The sequence below is a fragment of the Ursus americanus genome, chromosome 1 (genome assembly GCF_024610735.1).
Source record: "Ursus americanus isolate L20-20 chromosome 1, mUrsAme1.1.p, whole genome shotgun sequence".
Lineage (NCBI taxonomy): Eukaryota > Metazoa > Chordata > Mammalia > Carnivora > Ursidae > Ursus > Ursus americanus.
Genome location: NC_142127.1, coordinates 78660455 through 78683532, shown reverse-complemented (window position 1 = coordinate 78683532; position 23078 = coordinate 78660455). Strand labels below are relative to the sequence as shown.

General features: G+C 51.3%; 1 protein-coding gene across 4 annotated transcripts in view; it reads right to left on the bottom strand.

The window, feature by feature from the left end:
• Window positions 1-23078, bottom strand: part of NRP2 (neuropilin 2) — a 113429-nt gene that overhangs the window by 43698 nt on the left and 46653 nt on the right. For all 4 annotated transcript variants that reach the window (XM_045806560.2, XM_045806561.2, XM_087862951.1 and 1 more), the window contains exons 8-12: window positions 11842-11986; window positions 10371-10720; window positions 8185-8329; window positions 3815-3931; window positions 788-928 (exon numbers count right to left, since the gene is read on the bottom strand). In XM_045806560.2, the coding sequence (XP_045662516.1) occupies window positions 788-928; window positions 3815-3931; window positions 8185-8329; window positions 10371-10720; window positions 11842-11986 (898 nt within the window). The remainder of the gene's footprint in view (window positions 1-787; window positions 929-3814; window positions 3932-8184; window positions 8330-10370; window positions 10721-11841; window positions 11987-23078) is intronic.

Genomic DNA, 23078 nt, shown 5'->3' with positions numbered 1-23078 from the left:
GTGGCCAACATTACAAGGCAGGGTTTCTCTTTTTCCCCATCCCCAGAGACCTGGCGGTTAATCGCTGACCAGAATCCCGCAGTAAACGCACGCTACGGTGGACAGAGGACATGCCTCTTGCCTCCTGCCACAGGTTGAGGAGGGCTCCAGGCAAGCCCTCTCCATCAGCAGTGCCTGGAGAGGCTGCCCACACCTGGCACTCAGAAAGGGCAGCTGAACTCTATGTCAAGGACTGTTCTCCAGCAACACTCTTCCAGGAGCCGAGTGCCAGGCGGCTCTGCTAGATCCCAGGGGCACGGTAGCATTTTGGACCCTCAGCTTGGTTTGCTACCGACGTGATGATACTCTCAGAGAAGTATCAGTCGGGCTGGAGGCCAGTGGTTTCCTAAGGAGGCATTTTAGGAACAAGAGCCAGCCTGGAGTTGACAAGAGACTCCGTGATGTCGGCCGGGAGTGCTAGCTATGGTGACAAGGGGACACTGGCTCATCCCATCTCCTGAAACCTTGCAACTGCTCTTCCTTTCTTCCTTTTCTTTCTCTCCTCTTGGCCTCTCTTGTTGCCTCCTAGCTTCCGGACTGCACTGTTAATCACAAGACAGGGCTAGGAACCACGAACCAGCTATTCTGTAGGGTGACGCTGTGAGCAAAGACCGTGGTGGTTTGTGGGCACAGAGCAGAGGATGGCTCTGTGGTGGGAAGTTATGACGCTTGTCAAGGAATCTGGGGCTGGGAAACGAGCAGCAGGCTAGCCTTAACTCTTTCCTCTCTCAATCTGCCGCTGCCTTACCTGGAAACGTCCGGTCGTTGGGGCTGGAGCTGCTGGTCCAGGTGCTCCTGACCCACTTGGCATGGTCATACATCCAACCACACGGCTCCTCGGGGAAATCAAAGTTGCAGTTGAATCCTGAAGGGAGCTGCAGATCTTTGTCTGAACGGGGGAAAAAAGAACCCAAAGAAGGCAAATGAACTGGGTTCGGACAACAGCCACAGCGGTGCTATTGAAAGCTCTGGCAAGGCCTAAGTGAAGGGCAGAGAAAGAAGTGGCTCCCTTTGCTTATTCATTTAACTCATCTTGGCGATCGTTGGCTTTCGGGTCAGCCTTTGGTCTCATCCTTCCCAGGCATGAAAGCCAAGTCTGCCAGTGGTTCCCATAGTAAGCAATTATAAATGAGGACACCAAATGGCTTCAGGCTCTAATCACACTCTTCTGTCCACCTCAGAGAGCAGACAAATGTGAAAATTGCTGTTCCCTAAGTACCAGAGAAGAATGTCTCCCCAGTGCCTCCGTGGAAGGCTGGCTCCTGCCAACCTGGCTCTCACAAGTGATGGGGCAGCCCATTAGCATCCCGAGAGGCTGACGTGCCGGGGAGGTGCTGGCCAGGGAGGGGGGAGTGAGCTCTGAAACAAGGAAGGCTTGTTTGTTCCCCCTTCACCCCCTGTAATGGGTCTTTTTTTCCAGGACACGGTCAGCTCGGCATCCCCGTGGGGCGGCACTGCCAGGTGGGCGCCTGGCATGGGTAGGGCAGAACGAGGGGCCAGAGCCGCCGGCCGCCTAGCTCAGCGCTGACCAGGAGAAAAAATCACATCGCATGGCACCTTGTGCCTGCGGGCCGAGAGCCCAGGGGCAGCAGAGAACGCCTTCCTCACGGACATGTCAGCAGTGACCGCACAACGGCTCGTCCCGTCGCCTTGGTTGCCCACCTGTCTAAGCTGGAAGACTGGACCCAAAGAGTTTGGAGGCTCCACTCAGCTCTAAAAATCCTGTCTGAGCTGGTGCCAAATATGTGATTAAGTGGGGGCCGGTGTGGAGGTGGGGGAAAGAGGAAACGGGAATCCAAATTTGGATGCTTGCCGGCAGTGGCCGCGGAGACAGCGGAAAAGTGCTGGCTAATGCTAGTAGCAGGGAGGAAGTGGGGTCTTTGGCCTTCTCACTTCCCTTCTCAGGGTTCCCAGAGAGGAATTTCCGTGGGGAAGGCCTAGAATGCAGGTTAGGAAGTCTAAAGGGAACAACAGACTGGTGGAAACTAATTGCTCACACCAGGGAGGTGAGGGGAAGGGCACTGCCAGCCACGGAGGCAGACTGCCACCAGGCCCTGGTTGTGCCTCCCCTTCCCAAGAGAGAGTATTTCATGTTTGCCCTCCCTTGGCCAAAGTCAGCTTGAGTCGAGAAGAAACACATGGAATCTATTACAGAAGCATCAACCTGTGGCTTGGAAAAGTCAGCCCTTAGCCCTCACCCCCCTTCTCCCGACAATTTCTGAATTTCTATTTTTCCGTTAAAAAATATGGAGTAATTCAATATACCATAATTCCTCTCTCATGTTTACACGCATACTCTATCTCAGGAACCTAATTCCACAAAGAAACCTTTTGCAAAAAAAAAAAAAAAAAAAAGGGAGGAACCACCAAAGAAACCTCAAATGAAACAAACCACTATAAACGGGAAAATTACATTATACTTCTGAAAGTTTACAGAAGAACTCTTAAATTTTTCTCTGGATTGCCATTTAGCTAGAACCCCCTCCTCCTGCCCTCCACCAAGCTAACTCCGCTGATCCAATACCGTATATTAACTCCCTATGCATTCCACCGTGAGCTTGCAAACTATCTTCAACGTGTCTTGGAAGAACCTCCAAGTCTCCTTCTCCTCTTCATAAAACAAAAACAAGTTCATTAAAATGTCAGAATCCTGTATTCAACTAACCCTGACCAATAGTGTCCCCCCGCCCACACAATATACAAAAGCACATTCCTAAAAGCATATGCATTAAATTATCATTTTTCAGTCGCACAACTTCAGCATTTATTTTTGGCTTCCCTCCCATTCTTCTCTGTAGCCATTTTCTGGAGCCGGCCAGTCCATCAGCGGAGTGGGGTCGGTGCACACGCGCACGGGGCCCCAACAGACTGCGCCATCTACCTACTGAGTCTGCGCGACGCTGTGTCTCCACCAAGTCTCTCCAAGTCTCCCCAAGCCTCTCCACCAATCTTCCCTCATTTTGTCTAATGAACGTTTAATAAGGATCAGTAATTTACTGTAAGTGGAGGCTGTCGAGCCTTAAATTCTAGCCAAAAATGCCAGGTGTTCCAAAATTTGTGGTTTGTTAGGAATGTCCTCATACTTGGTAAGGTGACGTACTTTTGGGCTCTGCCAATTATTGTTTTTATCTCACATGGATGCGTTCAGAAGATGGAAGGTGATCCAGAGCTCCCACGTGAAGAGGCTGATCTGGAATGAGGAGGCCTTGGGATCTGAAGGAAGGGCTGAAGGGCCTTTGCACATCCCTGCCTTTGTCACTGACCTGTGCTCACTCCCATGGAGGATGGGATGCGCCATTTTCGGGAGCATGATTATTACACTTTCTCAATCAGCAGTGGGTGAAGACACAGGGAAACGTGGTCACGGAATGGTTAACTGCTGAGTTAACCTGACTGCCCTGCTCCACGGGCCACGTCGCCCTGATGACCGCCAGATCTTCACCTGACTCTACGGTGGAGACAGGTCAGTACAAAAAGGCTGAGGATTCTAATGTTCCAGGGAAAGGCTAGAAAGGGAGCCTTCTCTCTGGATAGAGCCTTGTCTCAGCTGATGACCAGTAGGTCCATGCCTGTAGGCTATCCTGGTTGGTTGTTCCAGTATCTGAATGTTTCTAGATTGGTTGTAAATGGCCACTGCCCCAAGCCCCTGACTACCCGCACCTCCCTGACCTCTGACCAGGGGACGTCCAGGTCCCTGCCCCAGCCACAGGCCAGCTGCGTCTGACTGCTGGCACCGTGCCATCCCAGATGAGCTATGACTGAGACCCCCTCTCACCATCCTCAAAGCTGCAGTTCTCCCCACACTCCGTGGCTTCCTCATCGATGGGATATGGGGTGGTGGTCTCTTCGCTCTTCACAGTGGGTCCCAGGGTCTCTACGGTGGGCTTTGAGTCTGCGTAAAGGCAAAGAAAGGGGGAGTGAATGCTGCACGCAGCAGTCTTCATTGAAACCCAGCAGGAGGAAGACACCCCTAACTCAGTTTCCTTTCTAAGTGTGGGCTTTTAAAGGAGGAAGAAAAGATAATGAATGAAGATGGACACACACACACACACACACACACACTTGGAGTCACCTCTGTGTCTGTCAATGAAGTCAGGAGCATTGCCTGAGTTGAACGAGAATAGTCCCAAGCTGCAGAACAGCCACAATAGAGGCAGGGACACAAACCCACGTCCCTGCTGCAAAGTCCATAGCAGAGGCCTTGTGGCCAGCACAAAAGGCCAGGTGGGACCGTGATGGACGTGGGCGGAGCTGACCCCGAGGCAGGCTAACCCGTGCCCTGGGTGTTCTGTTTAAGACAGAAGAGTGGGTGATCAACACGCGTGTGCGTGCACACACACACACACACACACACACTAAGTGGTGCCCATCCCAAACGGTTGGAAACAGTCTCAGTGCTTAGTGACGCGAGCTTCCTGTGCACTGCCCCTCGGGCGGCTGCTGACGTGCCTTCCTGGCCAGCTCACCCTGCTCTTACGTGGAAGAGACTTCTCTTTTCAGCCTTCTCTGACTCAGAACTTTTTTGAACCAAAGCTAACTGACCGAGGGGGCCCACCTCTCACAAGATAATCAGAAGCACAACAGCCAAAGTCATGAGTGAAGCCAGACAGCTGGGGAGGTGTGACCCCAGCCATTGTCGTTCCTGTTTGCACAAAACCGGACCCAAAGGAATACGGACTCAAAGGACTCAGACTCCACTTGGTGGAAGTAATTGAGGCCGTGCCTTTAGGTCAGGGTGTGGCAAATTCAAATGCTTCCTGGATGTAAGGAGCTACTGGAAGCCAGATGGCCGGCTGGGGGCTGGGGAGAGTTAAGTGCGGGATAGAAGGGGGCAGAGGACATCTTGCAGGCCTGACTCAAGGGAGGCCACCAAGACTGGCCCAGCACACTGAAGGCCTGAGGGGAGGTGGCCCAATGTGGCCAGAACTTGCAAAAAAATATTTTTTTTCTAACATGAAGCCAATTCCATTCCCATGGAAGATCTCTAGACTTGTCAACGTTGGCAACTTATTCAGAGTATTGTAACAAGGAGCGTGTGGCAAAACTTGGCAGGGCCAAACCTGGCTGCAGGCAGTCCGTTCCGACCTAGGCTCCAGGTGATGCACTCACCCATCCATTCTCTTGTCTATTTGCTCACGCCAGTCATTCATTCAGCAACTATTTATGAAATGAATGAAACGATGAGTCAGGCCCTGGGTGGGGCGAGGAGGGGTTCCGGTAACTGGCTTCAAGTCCGTGTCTCGTGCGGTGGGGTCTTCATCCCAGGTTGCCCTCCCACGAGCGACTCGCCGAATAAGCTCGTGCATTGTTCCTCCCATTTCTACACATGCTCCTTTGCGCTATTGTACGTGATTAGACGCCTTTGTCAGGCACACTTCAGGATACCATTTAATAAAGCCAGGAGCTGAAGGAAATTGCTAAATACGCTGAATAGCTTTTTCACGGTCGATTTCCCATCTTTCTGCTATTAAATACGACACACATAACCTTTCATACTTCCCTTTGCCGTGTCTACCTCTTGCTCACAGTAAATAGCAAATAACCTCGAAGCGTCCTAATTTGTAAGTTCAAATTTGTCACTGTGTCATCGAATCTCAAACTCAATTGTAAAGCAAACTATGGGCAGCAAAGCAAGAAGTAATCATTTGGAACGCAAACAAACTAACAGGTGAACCAGCCCTGTCAAATTATTGAGCTGCCGTGACTCGGGCTAGCCCTATTATTTTTCCTGCTCTCCTTTTGGGGTCGGAACGGAGTGAACCAGGGATGCGTCGCAGAAAGGAATGGGAATTTGAAAAGCAAAAAAGCCACGTGGCCTACAAGAGCAGTTTGTGGGGAGGTTAGGTAGCTGACTGGTAAAGATCACATTAAATCCAGGGGCACAGGGGGCTGAGGAGGCAAGGAGAGGACCGGTAGTGTGAAGGATAGTAAGAAGGCAGGCCGTGTCCGCTGCGCTTTACTGGGAGCTCAGGGGTAACTGCCCATCAAATTGCAATGCTCCCCTTGCGATTGAAACCAGATGTCAGCAACTTCAAAGGAAAGGAGGCTGGGCGGAGGCTAAGAAGCCCCAACTCTGATCTTCCAAGGAATGGCCAGGCAGGACTTTGAAATGAGAAACCTGTTGCTGACCATCGCCAGGGTAATTTGGGCCAGGTTGGGGCAGGGGAGCAATAAGAGGAAAAGGACATTAGCAACCGTCCAGCTGGTCACATAAAGCAGGGCCAGCCTGGGAGAGGCACGGCACAGAGGGGCAGGGCCGAGGAGGGAAGTAGGAGTCGGTCCCCCAGCCTGCTAAGCGACCTCTGACAAGTAGCTTCCTCTCTCTGGGACTCAGTTTCCCCATCTGTGATAGAGATGTTGGCCTAGATCTGTGATTTTTTTTTTTTCCAAAGTGTTTGCCACACTCGCTAGTAGGTTGTGGAATCAGTGTGATGGGTCATGACCAGCATTTTCGAATTTGGACTATAATATTGTCAGAGTGCGCTCACATGGGGAAAATGAGCACTGATCTGGGGATCTTTTGTTCCAGTTGTGTTTACTTATTATTACAGGTTTATTAGGTGCCAGGCAGCGGTCTAAGTACTTTATATCCATTATTTCACTGAATCCTCATAACAACCCTAGGGGGTATAGATATGCTATTATCACCCCCATTTTTCAGCTGAGATAACCAAGATGCTGAGAGGCTAAGGAACTTGTCTGAGGTCACGCAGCCAGCAATCAGCAGAGGCAGGGCTTGTACGTGGCGATCTGTCCCCAGGGTCAGGCACTAAATACCCCATAACCCGTATGCACGCACCATGGGAGTGTGTGCTTGCAAGCCAAGTGAATTGTGATATAAATTTATTTTAAACTGTGGATCATGGTCAAAAATGTTTGAAAGCCACTGGCCTAGAAGTTCCTGGGTCCCCTGCAGCTCTAACCCTTTGATTTCGAAGAGGCCATGAATGAAGCCAGCTTGTCTCACTGCTGGAGGGGCAGTTTTCCGCACCTGCAAGCAAACAGGTGTCTTACATTCAGCGGGCTGCAGGGAAACTTGGCCTTTCCCCTACCTGATGGGGAGTCGAGTGTCTTCCCACTAAAATGTATTCGCTGGGGTCGCCTTCAATCCAAAGGTGTGAGAGGCTAATTTGGGCCCGATCCAGCCTGCGTGCCTCCACGGGGCTCCTCCTCCGTGCCTTCGGGGCCAGCACACAGGCAGCATGCTCCCCCCGGGCGCCAGAAGCACTTCTCCGACTTGCCCTTATTATCCTTTCCGACACCCACACGGCACAGACAGGAAAATGGAGAGACCTGGGGGCCTGGTGGACAGAGGCAGGGCAGCTCGGCCTGGGTTCAGGTGGCTCCCTTGAGCTCCTTTCGGAGGGCAGTGAGCCAGCTCCAGGTGAGATCTCACGCCAGCTCTGCCCAAGGAGGTGCCCAGAGGAAGGCTGGGGCCTGACTCAGAAGAAAAGGGTGCATCCCGGAAGCAGGGAGGGTGGGCATGCGCAGTGGGCCTTATCTGCATTAAGGGGAGTGAGAGATCTTCCCTGGGCTTGGGCCGCCGAGGGTGGCGGGGTGAGGTGGGAGGGGAGGAAGGAGCAAGACTCCTGCTGCGTGTGGGGAAGAAGTCCTACTCCCGTCAGCTTCCCTACAACAGGGTCCCTCCTGAGCAAATAAATGCCTTTTACAGATGTGGCTTCGAAATGAAAATGAAGTCTCTTAGCCATTGACATCTGGAGGCCAGATTCAGACATAAACCGATTACTTTATTATCATGAGGGGGTTTTTTCTTCCCTAAATCAACAGCCACAGCCTTCTGGCCTGAAGAGTCAGGGTCTAATTGAATTTGGGTGGGTGGTGTGTGGTTATGATTTGTTTTTGAGAGACTGGGGTTGGGGAACTGAAATGATCCTTTAAAAAAGACAAAGCACATCCCTTGAAAAATTGTCCCCAGTCCTGAGGCTGCAGTGCCCATGGTTTCAGGCAGGAGATCATGGCAGGGCCTGGGGTGGGTAGGGTTTCGAGCTGACAGAGCTTCACCGGGGAGGGCTGCCCTCTCTGCCCATCCACGACATCATGGTCTGACCTCCTCCCAGGGCATCCCGGGAAGCCAGGGTCACATGACCAAGTGAGCGAGACCTGGAGTGGGAAAGCAGGCCTTACCTGTCCAGTCACAGCCCAGCACCTCCAGCCGCATCCCAATCCCTGCTGGAGACCACCTCTCAGGGTACACCCGCACGTACTGTGCCGGAACGGGGTCGAATCTTCGGATGTCAGGGGTGTCATAGTGCATGTTCCCTTCAAACAGCTGCAGGGGAGACAGGCCACTCAGCCCTTCTTCTGTGGGACCACCTCCCCACCCCTCCCCTTCTTCCCTTTCCTTCCCCCCCTTCTTCCCTTTCCTTCCCCTTCTCCTCTCTGCCCCTCACATCCATCCAGAAGGCAGTCTCACAGTTGACTCACTAGACATTACAACCCAGAGGAGCTCCATTCTCAGACCAAAGTTTTGATTCATTTGGAAGATGGTTAGGGTCCCAGAAACATAGAAAAGAGGGAGCAAATGAAAGTGGCAATTGCTAGATTCTGCCTTCTATCCTGGGACTGGAGGCTGTGGACTCAGGAAAGAATTAGGCTCTGAATGGACTTGGCTAGAGGGAAGAGAAGTGACTTTTAGGCTGCTTTGCCCATTGTCTTAGAAGTTCTTGTTGTAGGGGCACCTGGGTGGCTCAGGTGGTTAAGGGTCTGTCTTCAGCTCAGGTCATGATCCCGGGGTCCTGGGATTGAGCCCCATGTCACGCTCCCTGCTCAGCGGGGAGTCTGCTTCTCCCTCTCCCTCTGCCCCTCCCCATGCTCATGCTCTCTCTCTCTCTGTCTCTCTCAAATAAATTAATAAAATCTTAAAAAAAAAAAAGAGGTTCTTGTTGTAATGCTTGAAAGTCCAGATGCAGAAAGCCCCAGCTGACTGACAGCTCCCAGGTCGCTGAAAGCTGCAGGTGGAGGGACCATCCTCTTCTCTAGGCTAATGACAACATCCTCTCATCACGCATGGACGGTCTGAGACCGTGTTCCCCTAAGCTTTGTTTAGCAGAGCCAATTCTGTCAAAACAAAGCTCACCTAGGGCCCCAGGACATGAACTGAGGACAGTGAGGCTGTCCTGGTCCAAGCCAGGTGGGGGACCCAACCCGGAGCACGTGTGGGAGCCACTGCTTTGGGGCAACGTTGGTGAGGAGACAAGCCAGGGGCTGTGGCTGATCAGCCCTGAGAACTGCAGCCGGGCCACCTCCTCTGCAGGATGCCCACAATTCCAAAAGGGGGCACTGTCACGGGGAGGGCAGGCCCTAGACTAAGATCATCTCCTTTCCCAGGCTCCCAGAGCGGTCAAGAAGAGCCAGGGTCAGCTCTCCCCAGGAAAACCCATGGTCCAACTTCTGCTCTGTCCACTGAAGTTTCCAGTTACCAAGCTCTGAGCCTTTCCAGGCCCCTAAATTGTGAGCTGGGTGTTTACATCAGCATTGCAAAGCCTCCAACCGAGGCCGTGCCTCTGTATTAAGAATGGAAACATTTACGGAGACAAGGGGACCAAAGAGACATAAAATTCCCCCTTCCTTGGTAAAAGAGGCCTGCTCTTCTGAGGAAAACAAGGGTAACTCAGCAGTTAGGATCAGAATGCCTGACCCCCCCCGAGATTGACCTCGAGAGTGACAGGCATGATGTCTTTTCCCCTTGCTGGGGGCTCCTCCATACCCAGCGTTGAGGGCTGACCCTTACTGGCCTGGGAAGTTTCTCTTACCTTCCCAGCCTCAGTATGAGAGGTGGGAAAGATCTAAGCAGAGTCCAGACTGGGAAAATACAAAGGAGTGTGCAGTGACATTCAAAAAAACAGTTGTTTTTGGAAGTAATCCCCTAGTTTCTATACTTAAGCCTCCAAAAACTACATCCCCTTTGGATGTCTGGCCAATTCCAAGGAAACGTCATCTGAAAGAGGGTGTAAAGGGTGTCCAACTTGACAGAAAGGCAGTGCGGGGTGGCGGGTAGGTGTCCGGGCTCTGGACTCAGACTGTCTGAATCATGGCTCTCCACAGGCATACACTGTGACCCCGGGGGTGACACCAAGCCTCACTTTTGTCATGGGAGTGGCACGGGAGTGACAAAAGGATCCTCCTTGTAAAGATGGTGGAAGGATTAAAATACGGCATTTAGCAGTGTCTTGCACCAAGGAATCTCAGCTAATGTTTGTTTATTAGAATACAGGGGGTCTGGTGACGATTATCTAGTTAGGAAGTCAGCACCCCCAAACTTAACCTCCCTGTTTGAGGTAGGGTTAGGGAGTCTTCCAGGAATGGCTTACCTTCGGCTGTTGGGTCCTGGGGTCCTGGATGTGTTCCCAGTCTCTGCCATTTAGGCTATAGGAGACTTTGAACTTGCGCACGAATGCCCTGGCTTCCACGGCAGTGATGCTGTCTCCCCCGCGGGCCCCCTGGATGATGATGCCCTTCACCGTCTTGGGCACTCCCAGGTCCACCTGAAGCCACTCCTCGCCCGGCTGGGCCTGAGGGGTCCGCGGGAACCAACCCGAGCGGCTGCTGACCAGGCGGGCGGCGCTGGGGCTCCAGAGGTACTCGCGGGTAGAGGAGGCCGAGATCTGAGCATCAGGGATGAGGCCCGAGAGCATCCCCAGCATGTTGGAGCAGGGGGCGTCTGTGGAGGGGAGGGAGACCCAAGAGCTCACGGCTGGCACCCTGCTTACCGGACACCACCTCCCATTAGTAGGGAGCTGTGAAAAAACCCGACTGCCATGTGCTGGAAGCCAGCACTGATTTCTTTGCATTTCAAGCAATGTGTTTAAGAGCCCAGACTGGGAGCCCGACTGCCTGGGTCCATGTCTGCTTTGTCCCTTACTAGCTGCCTGACCTCAGGCAAACGATTCAACTGCTCTGTACTGCAGTGTATCCAGGTCTGAAGGAGGGCTAGCGGCAGAACTCATCTCTTAGGGGCTGTTGTAAGGGTTCCATCAGTTACTACGTAAATGGTCACAGCACAGCGTCTGGCACACCTAGCATCTCACACTGTTAGCCAACGACCCTCACATCCTTGCCGGTGGCACTGGGCCCCCTCGAGCCTCCCAGGGCAGTGAGCGCAGCGGAGCTCAGCTGAGCCCTCAGTTGTTTCCTGGATGATTGCTTGCCCAACTGGATGGAAATTTTCCGGGGGTCAGGTCTTTGCTTCCACATGTGTTATCATAGCTTTTTACTACCTTGTGTCCTTTGCACATGCTGTTCCTGCCGCTCCAAATGCTGTTCCCCTCCATCATCATCAGACTAACCTTTACTTAAGTATCACATCCTCAGAAAGTCCGTCCCCTAACTTCCAATCAATAGTCAGTTAGGTCCCCTCCACCACTCTTTCTCTGAGCACCCTGTTCTTCTCCTTCATCCATGCATCTTAGTTTGTAACTATCCAGTAGTTGGTCTGGTTACGATCTATGCTGCCCGCCAGCCTGAAAGTTTCATATGGTTAGAGACCCCACCCGCTTGCTCACTTCCCTTGTCCGCTTCCATTCCCAGCATGGGGCCTGTTGCACAGCAAGCCTCCAAGAATACTCCTGCAGCCAAGGAGCGAGTGGCAGATGCATGGATAATGGTATGCGGCAAGACAAGGTCTGTAGTCAGGGTGTATTAGATACTGCTAAGCAGAGCTCCAGGCTAAAGTGAGCCTTCTGGAAAGGTCACGAGGTGCAATCATGCTATTTGCAGAGGGGTGAAAGAGGGAGCACAGTCAGGACACAATCAACTCCGCAGCCTCCCCGGGATCCCCCTCACCTGTGACTCGGCAGCCGAAGAGCTCCAGCCGCAGGGCGATGCCCGAGTGCCAGGTCTGGGGCCGGACCCTGACGAACCTGGTCAGCAGTGGCGTGTGCAGCTTGTTGAGAACCACCTCCGTTGCGTCGTTGTTGGCTTGGAATACCTGCAGCGTCAGATGAGAAAGCACTGTCCAAATCCATGTGTGGTGCGGCCACTCACCCAGCCTTTGAAGGCGGTGCAAAAGTTCTGTTGAACCTTATTTCCCTCAAGCTTATAATAATCAGTGTGTTTGTTGTTTGGGGCTGTTTTAGAAGCACCATGAAAAAAAAATTAATTTCTCACACTGCTCTAACTTGAAAACAATAACTGGTCTTCACAAAAACTTTCAGAGGAAAGAAAAATTTGCCTCTGGGCTGAGAGCAAGCAGAAGGCGGCGCCTGAAAAATGGAGCAGAACGGTCATCTTCTAGGGCTAGTGGACCTCACAAGCTTGAACTTGATTCTCCCCCTCCCTCACGGTGCAGGCATACAGGAATATTTTGCAGGGTATTTTTATAAAGTGCTTCATAGTTGTTCTGTTAGTTACTTAGGGGCCCCCCCTGCTCCGTGAACGGGGGAGAATGTGGGGGGTGCCATCTACTCCTCGGGGCCCTATGTCAATCAACACTTTTCTTGGTTCCATCTGGTCTTTGTTGGAGGGTCAGGGTTGCAGACAGTCTCTCAGAGTCCTGCCCTGGCTTCCTCTCACTGTGGTCCCACACTGTAATGAAATCCATCCCTGTCCCCATCTGACCAGTGCATCTCTTAGGGGAGGAAAGGCCTTTTGGAGTAGCTTCTAAGCCAACATGGTAGGAGCAAGTCCTAGTTTACCAGATGGCCCAAATCAATAACTGCCATATGGACCTTATGCTTTTCTGTGCTCTCCATTAAAAAAAAAAAAAAAAAGTAGCTGGAGCAAGTGTATGTGAGTTTCTTTTGGTTTCCTTGGCTAAGGGTGGAGGAGAAAGACCACCAACCAAGCATCACTTCTAAATCAGACCTGTCATAGCTGTAACAACCAAGAGAATCTGCAAGTCGACTCGAGGGCACTTCAGCTCATGAGATGTGTAACATGCCAGGCGTGTGGGCACTGACAGGGCTGGGACCAGAGTGGGGGGACTGGTCTGTTCCCAAACCCCTGACCAGACGCCCCGTAAACACAACTGCATCTATAACGCCTCGGGAAGTAAGTATTGTTATTTCTGCTTTAGTGATGAGAAAATGGAGGCTCAGAGAGGTCTGTCTGGATCCAAATCTTCTGCCCTGTTTTTAGGCTGCAGGCTTATGGTTTCCTACATTAGTTCTCATCTCTTTTCACAGATCTGCAGCATTTGTATTGGTGCCTAGGAGTCTTGGAGTTCTTAAGGTCCCCGAGCCTGGGCTGAATGGAGGTGGGGTTACTCTTCAGGGATGTGTGTTTATAATCCTGACTTTGAAAGCTCTGAGTAACAGCAATGAGCTGCATGGCAGCTTAGAGCTAATTAACAACGTGGTCCTTTCTTTCCCATGAACTGTAACTAGGAACTTTGCCATTTGGCAACCTTGAACCCTCCATATTTCCCACTTGCTGAGGTCAAAATTAGAGCCCTTAAATAGCACACCACTGATGGTGGGGGTGAAGGGTAAAAGACATTACACCCTTTGCAACCAGATCAGGGAAGTGGCTTGCTTAAGACAGATGGAGCAAAAGAGAGGAGGAGACAAGGTTCCCGCTGGCCCACCACACTCAGTTTCAACCCCTTGTTCCTGGCACCTGCCCCTCCTGTCCCTCCCTGTCCTCACTAGGGAGCCTTCCGCCCATCCCGAGGCTGAGGGTCTTCCTTTGCTGCCTTGCTAACTGCAGGGAGCAAGAGGCAGAACTGCTTGATCGCCCATCACTCCCAGGTCTGATCTGGCTCCTTCCTTTACAGTGACTGGGGACAAAGAGGGGCGAGAAGACAAAACAAGGGAAGAAAGACCAGGCAAACAGGAGGCAAGAGGGTTAGAGTCAGGCACCTGGGGGAAGGCTGATGCAAGGAGGGGGAGAGAGGGGCCCAAGCCTCTGTGATCTGAACCTTGGAGCAGGACGACCGAGGCAGGGGACAGGGCCCAGGAAGGCCCCGGTCTGGCCATGCACATTCCATGGGTTCTCGGGAGCTTAGAAAGAGCTCCGCAGCTCTGAGGAAAGGAATGAGGGCATTGAATCGGAGGGAAAGAGATTAATCAGCTCTCTAGAATCCAGCATGAGGCAGAGGCTTTTGTTTGTTTTTTGTTTTGTTTTGGCAGGGAAGGAGCAAGTGCGGCCCTTTGCTTATTTGGGGAGGGTGCTGCAAGCGGTGGGGGGCCGCCCTTGGCCTGCTCCCCGGGGATGGTGAGGGTGACTGTGTGTGGCCCGCATCAGCAGATGCTAAGGAGTTCATCTGGGGAGGGGAGCCGGGTTCGTCCCGTGAACGCGTCCTCGGAGCGCCGAGGGGATGCGAACTCTGACACAGCTGCTAGCCCACGGCACGCACACGACGCTGGCACCGCTCAGGAACACAGCACGTCTTATGTGTTTTTAATATCCAGTTTTATCTTATCTGACCCCTTCATTTCTCAGCCTTGGCAGACAACACTAAGGAACCTTTCCTTCCCCTCTCAGTGAAGAAATGACTATGTCTCTGGACTGCCTTTGGGAGGCTGGCACGGGCGTGAGTGTGGCAGCACGTGGGCAGGGGCGTGCACACACGCGCGTGTGTACCTGCCTGGCCACGGGGCTGGTCTTCCCACGGCGGCACGTGGTCCCAGGCTTTGGGCGAGCCCCCTGGATCTCTGGGTGCAGTGACAGCCGTCAGAAAGGGAGGCGAGCACATGGTCTCTCTGCTTAGAGAGACCCACCTACCGGGCTGCTCCCCGCTGAGCATCATTCGGCCTTCCCGTTCGGCTCACTCTGCTCCTACCCTGGCCTGGAACCAAACGGACGCTGGTTCAACCTGGCCTTGAACTGTCCTTTGGGTTTCTGAGCCTGGCTCCTTCTTGGTTTCTTGTGTGCTCTTGACTTTGCGCTCATATCCGCCCCTGCCCTCTGGACCCTTGGCTGAAGGAGAGACGGCTTATTTTATTAAACTCTTTATACACTTCTCACTTTGAGTGGGGAAAACACCCCAAACACCACTGAAGCAGGCGCCAGAAGAGACAGTCTGCTGCTGCTGAGCTCATCAGTGTGGGCAAATGTCTCCACCTCCCCCAGGCCCCAATTTCCTCCTCTATGAAATGAGCTGATTTGTCAAGTCCTTTCTGGCCCCCAGATTTTAAGGCTTTCTGCCTAAGAGTTTCCAACTAGACCTGCCCCAGCAGTGCCCATTTTGTAAAGGGCATTTTCATTGTCCAGGGTCCCTTAATGCCTAAGTGCTTTGGTGGACGAGGGCTATGGGTTTTAATACACTTCAACGAGTGCCCAGGACACACGGTGAGTGCCCCACTCAGAAGGAGAGCGCACCTTGTTGACGTTTTTGCTCGATAACAGTCCCAATTATTAATAATGAAAAGTAATGAATAACAACACCTTAGTCCTTACATACTGTCTTTCACCCAAAGATATCAAAGTGCAATTTATGAAAATCCATTTTTAATGAAATATTAAGCAGTTTCTATTTCTCCTGACCCCATGGATTTACAAGGTCTCTATTTTTCTCCCTGCATCTTCCTATTTATAGCTGGGAAATGCTATCATATATTATACATCTTTATGACTTTCTCAATGCTTCTGTGGTTTCAGAATCACCCTTCATATGTTTTCTGATCAAATTCTCGGAGATGGATTCTTGGCTTCTAGTCTAGGCACTGCAAGGTAAGGGGTTGTGTGCATGGGAAATGATGCCAGGAAATTGGTTTTATTCCCTATTCCCTGCCGACTCACTGAATCACTATAGGCAAATCAATAATCCTTAGATACCTTGGTTTCTCCTTCAGGAAAAGGAAGTTGATAGAGGCTTGCAGATAGACACTAAGGTCTACCAGCCCTCCCTGCTGGCTCCAACGCCTGCACAACACCCAGGACCGATGTTAGAGTGGAAGCTACGTCACACATAACACATGGGTCTCTGTTTGATGGGGAGGGTTCAAGGTCTGAAAGCCACTGACTCCCAAGTCCCACCTCGAGGCCCCAAATTTTCAGGCCAGAACTTGACAGTGAGGTGTCCATGATGCTAAGAAACCTCAGTGGGTCGTCAACGTACGGTACACCCCGATAAGCATATACCAAACGTGATGATTGCACTGGAACATCTGCTTTAAAAGCTGGATGTCACAGATGGTACACATTTTTGTTAATTTTTAAAAGCAAAATGCTAATATGGTTGCTTGATCACCCAAAGGAAAATGAGAAGTATGTTCAAGGTGTCTCTAGCTTTCTTAAGAGCTAAGGATGGTGTTGATTGATGTAATTATTAAATTATGTGTGTGTGTGTGTGTGTGTTTATGTTGAACACATAGACTTCTTCAAATGCATCTCTGCAAACCAAGTTTAAAAAGCAGTTCAGGGCACAAAGTGGTTTGGATAACCCGTTTGGTGCCTCGCTGAATTCTGAACATAATCCAACACTTTCCAATTGATTCTTGAGACCTCTGGTTTATTTTCAGAAAGACAGAATCTGAAACCAGCAGCACTTCAAAGACTTGCTGATTTTCACCTCTGGGGGGAGGGGACACCTGCCAATTAACTTGGCTGTTATCCAACACCCCCGTGTGGTGACTATCTACATACCCCACCCAGCAAAAGAAAAAAATCCCCATGTTGTGACCATGCTTATGAGCTCCTCAGGCACGGACTCTCCTACTGCGCCAAATAAAAGAAGATAATACATGTGATCTAATAGGAAACATCTAGCCAGAAAGCATCCCTGATGGTTTTGAGGTCTTTTCTCTATTTTTCTACCCCATTTCTTGTCACAGTCACCTCTCCCTGCCGCCCTGTCCTTAAGTCTTGTAAGAACAGGCAGGGACTCTAGCACTGCTGAGAACAAGGAGCGCTGGCCTGCCTACCTCGGAGGACTCTCGGCAGGGGGGTTCACTGCCAAGCCTAAGTCCCTCTCCCGTACACCAGTCCTCTCTGCCATCCGAGGTGCCCAGGATGGTGTGGCCGCTCCACGTCCATCACAGTCCTTGAGCTCCTTGGCGCAGGGACACGGGGCAGGCTTGTGGTGGGAGCTGACTGTAACCTTCCTCCACCAGGCGGGCCCTTCCACCGACAGATGCAGCCTCTCATTACGGGCACCGCCTCCCGTTGGAGTGGGGCTTCGGTATGCAGTCTGCACACGCCTGTCTCTTCATTACCTATGGTGTGACCTACGGTTTATTCCTATTTTGCTGTAAATATCTGAACGTGGCCAGCTCCAGGGACCGCAAAGAAAGCAGGAAATTTTTCAAAGACGATATAGTGCTGGAGCCCCGAGGTAGAAATTGTGCAGGGACGGTCTTCTTCCTTTTTTTAAAAAAACAAATATTTCTCTCCACTAATAAATGTTTCATTGCATCCAAAGTTCTCCTTTTCAATCTATTTGGCACAGACACTCAAGGAGGAGGAGAACAAAGCGGGCAGAAAAGAGAGGAGGCAGGAGCGGAGGGCAGAAACTGGGGAAACCAGTAGCACATTTTAAAAATCTCTCTCAGAAACAATTGAACTGACTCATCCTTGCAGTGGAACCAAACGCCTGTCCTCTCTCTCCCACCCCCTTCCCTCGCGTTTTCTCTAAAACCAGCCACTGGGGCCACACATAAAAATAAATTGCTAATCAATGGTTGCCATCCTGTTTAATTAATTTGTTGCACCAAGCAGGCAAGGGGTGGGGGCGGGGCAGGGGGCTGTTGCACGCGGGGAAAATGATGTTCAGGTAATGGACATTTTTTTTCTTTTTTGTAAATCATGGCCCTAACATTTCTCTCTTAAAACTCCTCCTTAAAAACTATAATTTTTTTAAATATATAAAGCAGCTTTCATTCTAGCAGATGTGGGAACTTAGCCAGAACAGAGTCAGAAGGGATGCGTCTCCTATGTATGTGGATACATATACACATATGAGAGAGAAGAGCGGGGGAGAGTTTAAGGGAGGGTAAGGATGGGGGTAGGGCAGAGAAAGTTCCCTACCCACCAAATGCTCATTTATGACCACGATGCCCTCCTGCCTCCTGCTCTTTTACTCAGGGCTGTTTTTGTCATCAAGCAGGTCTGCTGGTGTGGAGGAGACAGAGGAGCAGGAGCCTGTCACGGGGTGGAGGGCGGGGGAGGCCGCTTTCTTTCTGGGGGTGGGGGTGGAGGTGGGTGGGATGTGCGCATCCCATCTGTGTGCGCCTTGTGGGTCTCCTCAGATTTACTGCGGGATTATGTTACCCCCATCGAGACGTAGAGCCCTGGAACATAGCACACTAACAGGATTAGGGTTTCGGGACTGGAGACAGGAAAGCACCAGGGAGAAGAGCAGAGGAGGGAAGGGGAGGGAAGCTCAGGGATTTGGGGCTGGAGGAGAGATGGGGTGGGGGAGAGTGTGGCATCAGAGCAATGGAAGGGAATGGCCAATGTCCTCCTGTAAAGGTGGGGGGAGAAACACAATCTCACTGGGTCGGCAGGGTTCTCCGTACTGAAAACCTCTTGCGACATCATCATATTTTTTGAGAAGGCACCTTTAATTTGCAGGTGGGCAGAAGGGAGTGCGAAAGGGTACAGGGAGTAGGGTTCCTGAGCCTGTCTGCACTCCTCTGCCAGTAGAATCTCAGCCAATCACAGAGCAGGAAACAGCCATGTTTCCACCAGGTGACGTGTTCACCCCAGTGCTCATCTAGGGACGCTGGAGTGAGGGCAAAGAATTTCTGCAGCCCAAGCAAGATCACTGTGCCCTTCGAAACCCCCTGCTCACTCGCTCTGTCCTATTGGCCTCAGTGCACAGCAGTGAGATGGAAAGCACTGGGAATTTGGCATCAAGGCCACAAGCGCCAGGGAGGCTGGCCTCAGCTCCCAGAGACAGTGCAGCACCCATGGGAGTTGGGTGAAGCCAGCCACGGGAGCCTGATAGAGAAAAGGTTCCAAGCTTATGTATAATGACATTTTCCCTTGGGCTTCCTAAGTGGAGAGGCTAAAGGTCTGAGCTCATCCCATGGCAAATGGATAAGGGACAAACTTAATTATCTAGGGCCCTGGATTCCTCTCAGTTATAACTGAAGGGGGCAGAAAAACTGGGGGATATGAATTTCAAAAGGGCATCGGCCCTCTTCAGAATATATAGAACCCCAGTTCAAAGTTGGAGTCAGATGCATGACTTCTGAAGTCTGCTGCTCATTCCCAGCTGACAGCTTGAGTCACTGCCATAATCTTATATACAGTCAATAAGACTGCAATGAAAAGGATAAGGGGAAACCAGTCATCTACCAGGAGGTAAAAAAAAAAAAGTACTTTTTAAAAACTCTGAGTTATTAATTGGAGGAATAACTGCACCCATAACAGAAGAATGAAACTGAGAAGGGTAATGTTTATCTGAGGCAGCTCGAGTGCAGGACCCATCAGATGCAGAGAGAGGTCTGGATGACTTATCAGGTCCCTTCCAGACCTATGATTTTAAAAGAGGCAGATAAATATCCCATGGGGCCTTGTTACTTTTTAAATTGATAACTTGCTTCTGCTCAAGAAGAGCTTTGCGGGTCTAATACATTAATTATATCTGCAGAGAGCCTTCCATCTACGGATCCCAAGGTGCCCTGCCAACACCAGCTACAGCACCATTCCGTTTGGGCAGGCGGAAACACTGAGGCACGGAGCTATTAAGAGAAATTTCCAGGGTCACACGATGCATCATCTAAGAAGATCTGAAAATAGACGCCACATGGTTCTGTTAGCCGACTGATTTAGGGGGGTTGGTTTTCTGACACCGCTCTCTCTCCTCCTAAGTCTCAGACAAATTTGCGGAGGATTTTAAATTTTCCAATGGCTTTCAAAGTGATTTGTTTTAATTAATTTTTTAGAAAAGATTTTATTTATTTGACAGAGAGAGAGACAGCCAGCGAGAGAGGGAACACAAGCAGGGGGAGAGGAAGAAGCAGGCTCATAGCAGAGGAGCCTGATGTGGGGCTCGGTCCCATAACACCGGGATCACGCCCTGAGCCGAAGGCAGACGCTTAACGACTGCATCACTCAGGCGCCCCCTGTTTTAATTTAGAATATAAATATAGGACAGAGAATTTTTTGAAGGGAGGTGTTAACATGTTTGGAAGGGATGTGGCCAAATCAAACGCAAAGAAACTTCTCTCAGCTCTACATCCTTGGGATTCTAGGACGGAGCCCGAACTCCAGACCAATGAGCCGAGCGCGCTAAACCAGGCTGTCCGAGGATGGAGGCTCTCCAGGAAAATGCACACCTCTAGACCCCTAGACTGAAGATCTAGGAAGCAGACTTCGCTCTGGTTGCAAGATGACAGCAAGGCCCGGATCAGATTGCTGGGACTATCCTCCTGGAGATCAAAGCCCTGTGACCAGGAGTCTTTCATGAGGACTCCACACTTCCCCACGTCCCCGGGGCAAATTACTCTAAGAGCTTCAATTCCAGTCTTTGAAACTCTGTTCCATTCTGAAGCCAATGAGCTGGTACCTGGAGGTTCTCTGATCCCCTTGGAGGCCATCGCTGCACGAATGGCACGAGCTTATTTAGTACATTTCTGCCACTCATTACAGGGTAATTCTGAAAACTCTTGGACCTCATCCCTGTCCTCACCCTCCCATCCTCAATCTGGCCATTGAGATATATTTAGCACCCCCACAGACTCTCTCTTTGAGCCCAAATTTCCTCCAAATACATCAGAGCAGCCAGCAGCACTGTGACTAACAGGTAGCCAGGGCTATGTCAACAAGGAGATGCCCACGTTCACCAAATAAGGGAGAAACGGAGACGAGGCCTTTTGCCTAGACATATAAGGGCAACGGCCTCTGTCCCCCTGTCCTGACACTAGCCTTGGCCTCGTTCCGTCCAGCGTACACTCACAGAACCAACGATTCCGAGGTGAGCAGGGTCCTGGCCAAGGCCTCGCGCCTCCAGCTCCTGCTGTGTTTCTCCCTGCCCTTCCCGTGGCCCATGGGTACATAACTGTGCCCATAATTACAGACACAGGCGTGAGCCTTCTAATACTGTATTTACAACACCATGTCTATGTTTGGGGTGTTATTAATATAGCTGGTGAAACCAAAAGCAGTAGTTTTCTGCTTGTGGTTTCTGAAGAAATATATGTGAAAGAATTGGTATAATCTCAGGGAGCACGTGGGCTGGATATGGGCTCCATCAGGCGGACAAGCGCTCTGCCTTGTGGTTACGCCATAAATATGCATAAGGAGGGCCCACCCTATAGGAAAATCATAGGTTCCATATTTATGGCATGTGTCATTGGCTAAGGGTTTGGGGATGTGCTGTACATGTGGCCTGCGTAAATGGGCCGTGTTTTGCCAGGAGGATGCTTGCAATATCCCCCACGATAGTCGAATGCCTCCGTCAGAGGCAACCTCACCATGACCTGCTGGGTAGAAGGAGATGAAGAAGAGGCTGCTCACAGGCTAGGGGAAGCTGGAAAACAGCTCCTTAGTCTTCCTCACTTCCTGGCCACAAGAAGGAAGTCGTTCCCCTGTAGGACCAGGCCTTGCCTCAGCCCCACCTGGGTCCACGTTGTAAATCGTGTATTGCAAGGAAATAGCACAGCCACCCCCACCACCTTCAGCACTCATTAATCTTGTTTTTCTCTGATTTCCCCAATTCCCTGGTCTTTGGTACATAGCACTGGTGTTGACAGTGACCGGGGAATTGAAATCAAGTTCCCACATTTCTGCCCCAAACATGACCATCCCCTCTTCACTCCCTGTGCACGGATGTGCGTCCGCAAACCCTCCCCCTGCACCATGGAGCGGAGCACGTTGCTGCCTCTACCTCCGCTCGGCTTTGCTCACAGGTCCTGCTGTCTGAATTGTGCTTTCAAGCCCATCACCTGGCACTTAGCTTGGCACGGCGCCCACCAGCCAGTGGCTACAAAGAGAAACTCAGTGGTAGCGGCCGGCATACACGGCAGAGACGAAGCCTCTCCCCTCCCCTGCCCCCAACTTCCCTCCTCAGCCGCCTCCCCTTCATGGCATCAAATCGAACTGCAGCAGACTTGACAAATCTATTTGGCACGGTTCACTCAACTACTTCAACCCGCATAGACCGGAGAGCTGTGCTGACGCTCCATGAGCGGTGCGGGATGTGCGCATCAAATACAGACATCTGGGAGAGAGGTCCGCTAATGAAGGAGCAGCAGAGATCACCCCCCCGCCCCGAGGGGCAGCCGGGCAGGTCTCCCTCTTCGCCCGCCGCACCCGCAGTGGGGCAAGGGAGCGAGGGGAGGGGGCGACGCCTAACTGGCAGGCTTTCCACTCTCCAGCCTCCTTCTAGGTAGCCAGAGAATGAATATCTAATAGGGAGAGAAAGGGTTTTTCCTCTGCCCCAGTGCTTTTTATGTGGCAGGACTAATTCACTAAAAAGCCAAACAACAACGACAAAACAAAAATGAAATTACCCCTTGGCTCCTGGGGAAAGAAATCTAGCCAAGGGTGAGAAGAGGAGGTGAGAGAGAGCAAGAGAGAGAGAGAGAGAATGATATATCCAATATGAAAAATTTGAGAATGATTCCAAAGGAGCCCAGCAAGCTAAATTCAATTCTCAGGAATATCTTCCCTGCAGAACGAATACGAGGGATAAAGCCAGGGAGGACAGCATTCTGTCAAAATGTGCAGTGCTAAGGTATTTCCAAAAGCAGATTTCCTACAAATAGTGTTTTAAATAGCATCCAGTCCATCTGCGTGCTTTTAAAATCAGCTTATGCTACAGTATCCCTCTGGCCAGCTCTGCTTAGTCATTGAGCCCGGACAGGGAGGCAGTCAGGTGAACCTCCTCCTTCTCCCCCAGGACCCACTCCTACTCAGCACTGGCCCTCACCTGCCCGGTAGAGCTTCCAGCTTCTATGAGGTTCTTACTGAAAAGGGTGGGTGGGGAAAGAAGGCATGGGAAAGCGTCGGGGGCGGGGGGATGAGAACTTGCCCCCAGAACCCAGTGCCAACTCAGCCTTGCCCTTTCCAAATGATATTTGCAAGTGAAACAAAAGAAGTCAATGAGAGGCCAGACCTGGTTGACCATGTCCAAGTGGGGGGGGGTCTTTCAACTGCTAAATACCTCACTTTCTTTATTTGTGAAATGAAGA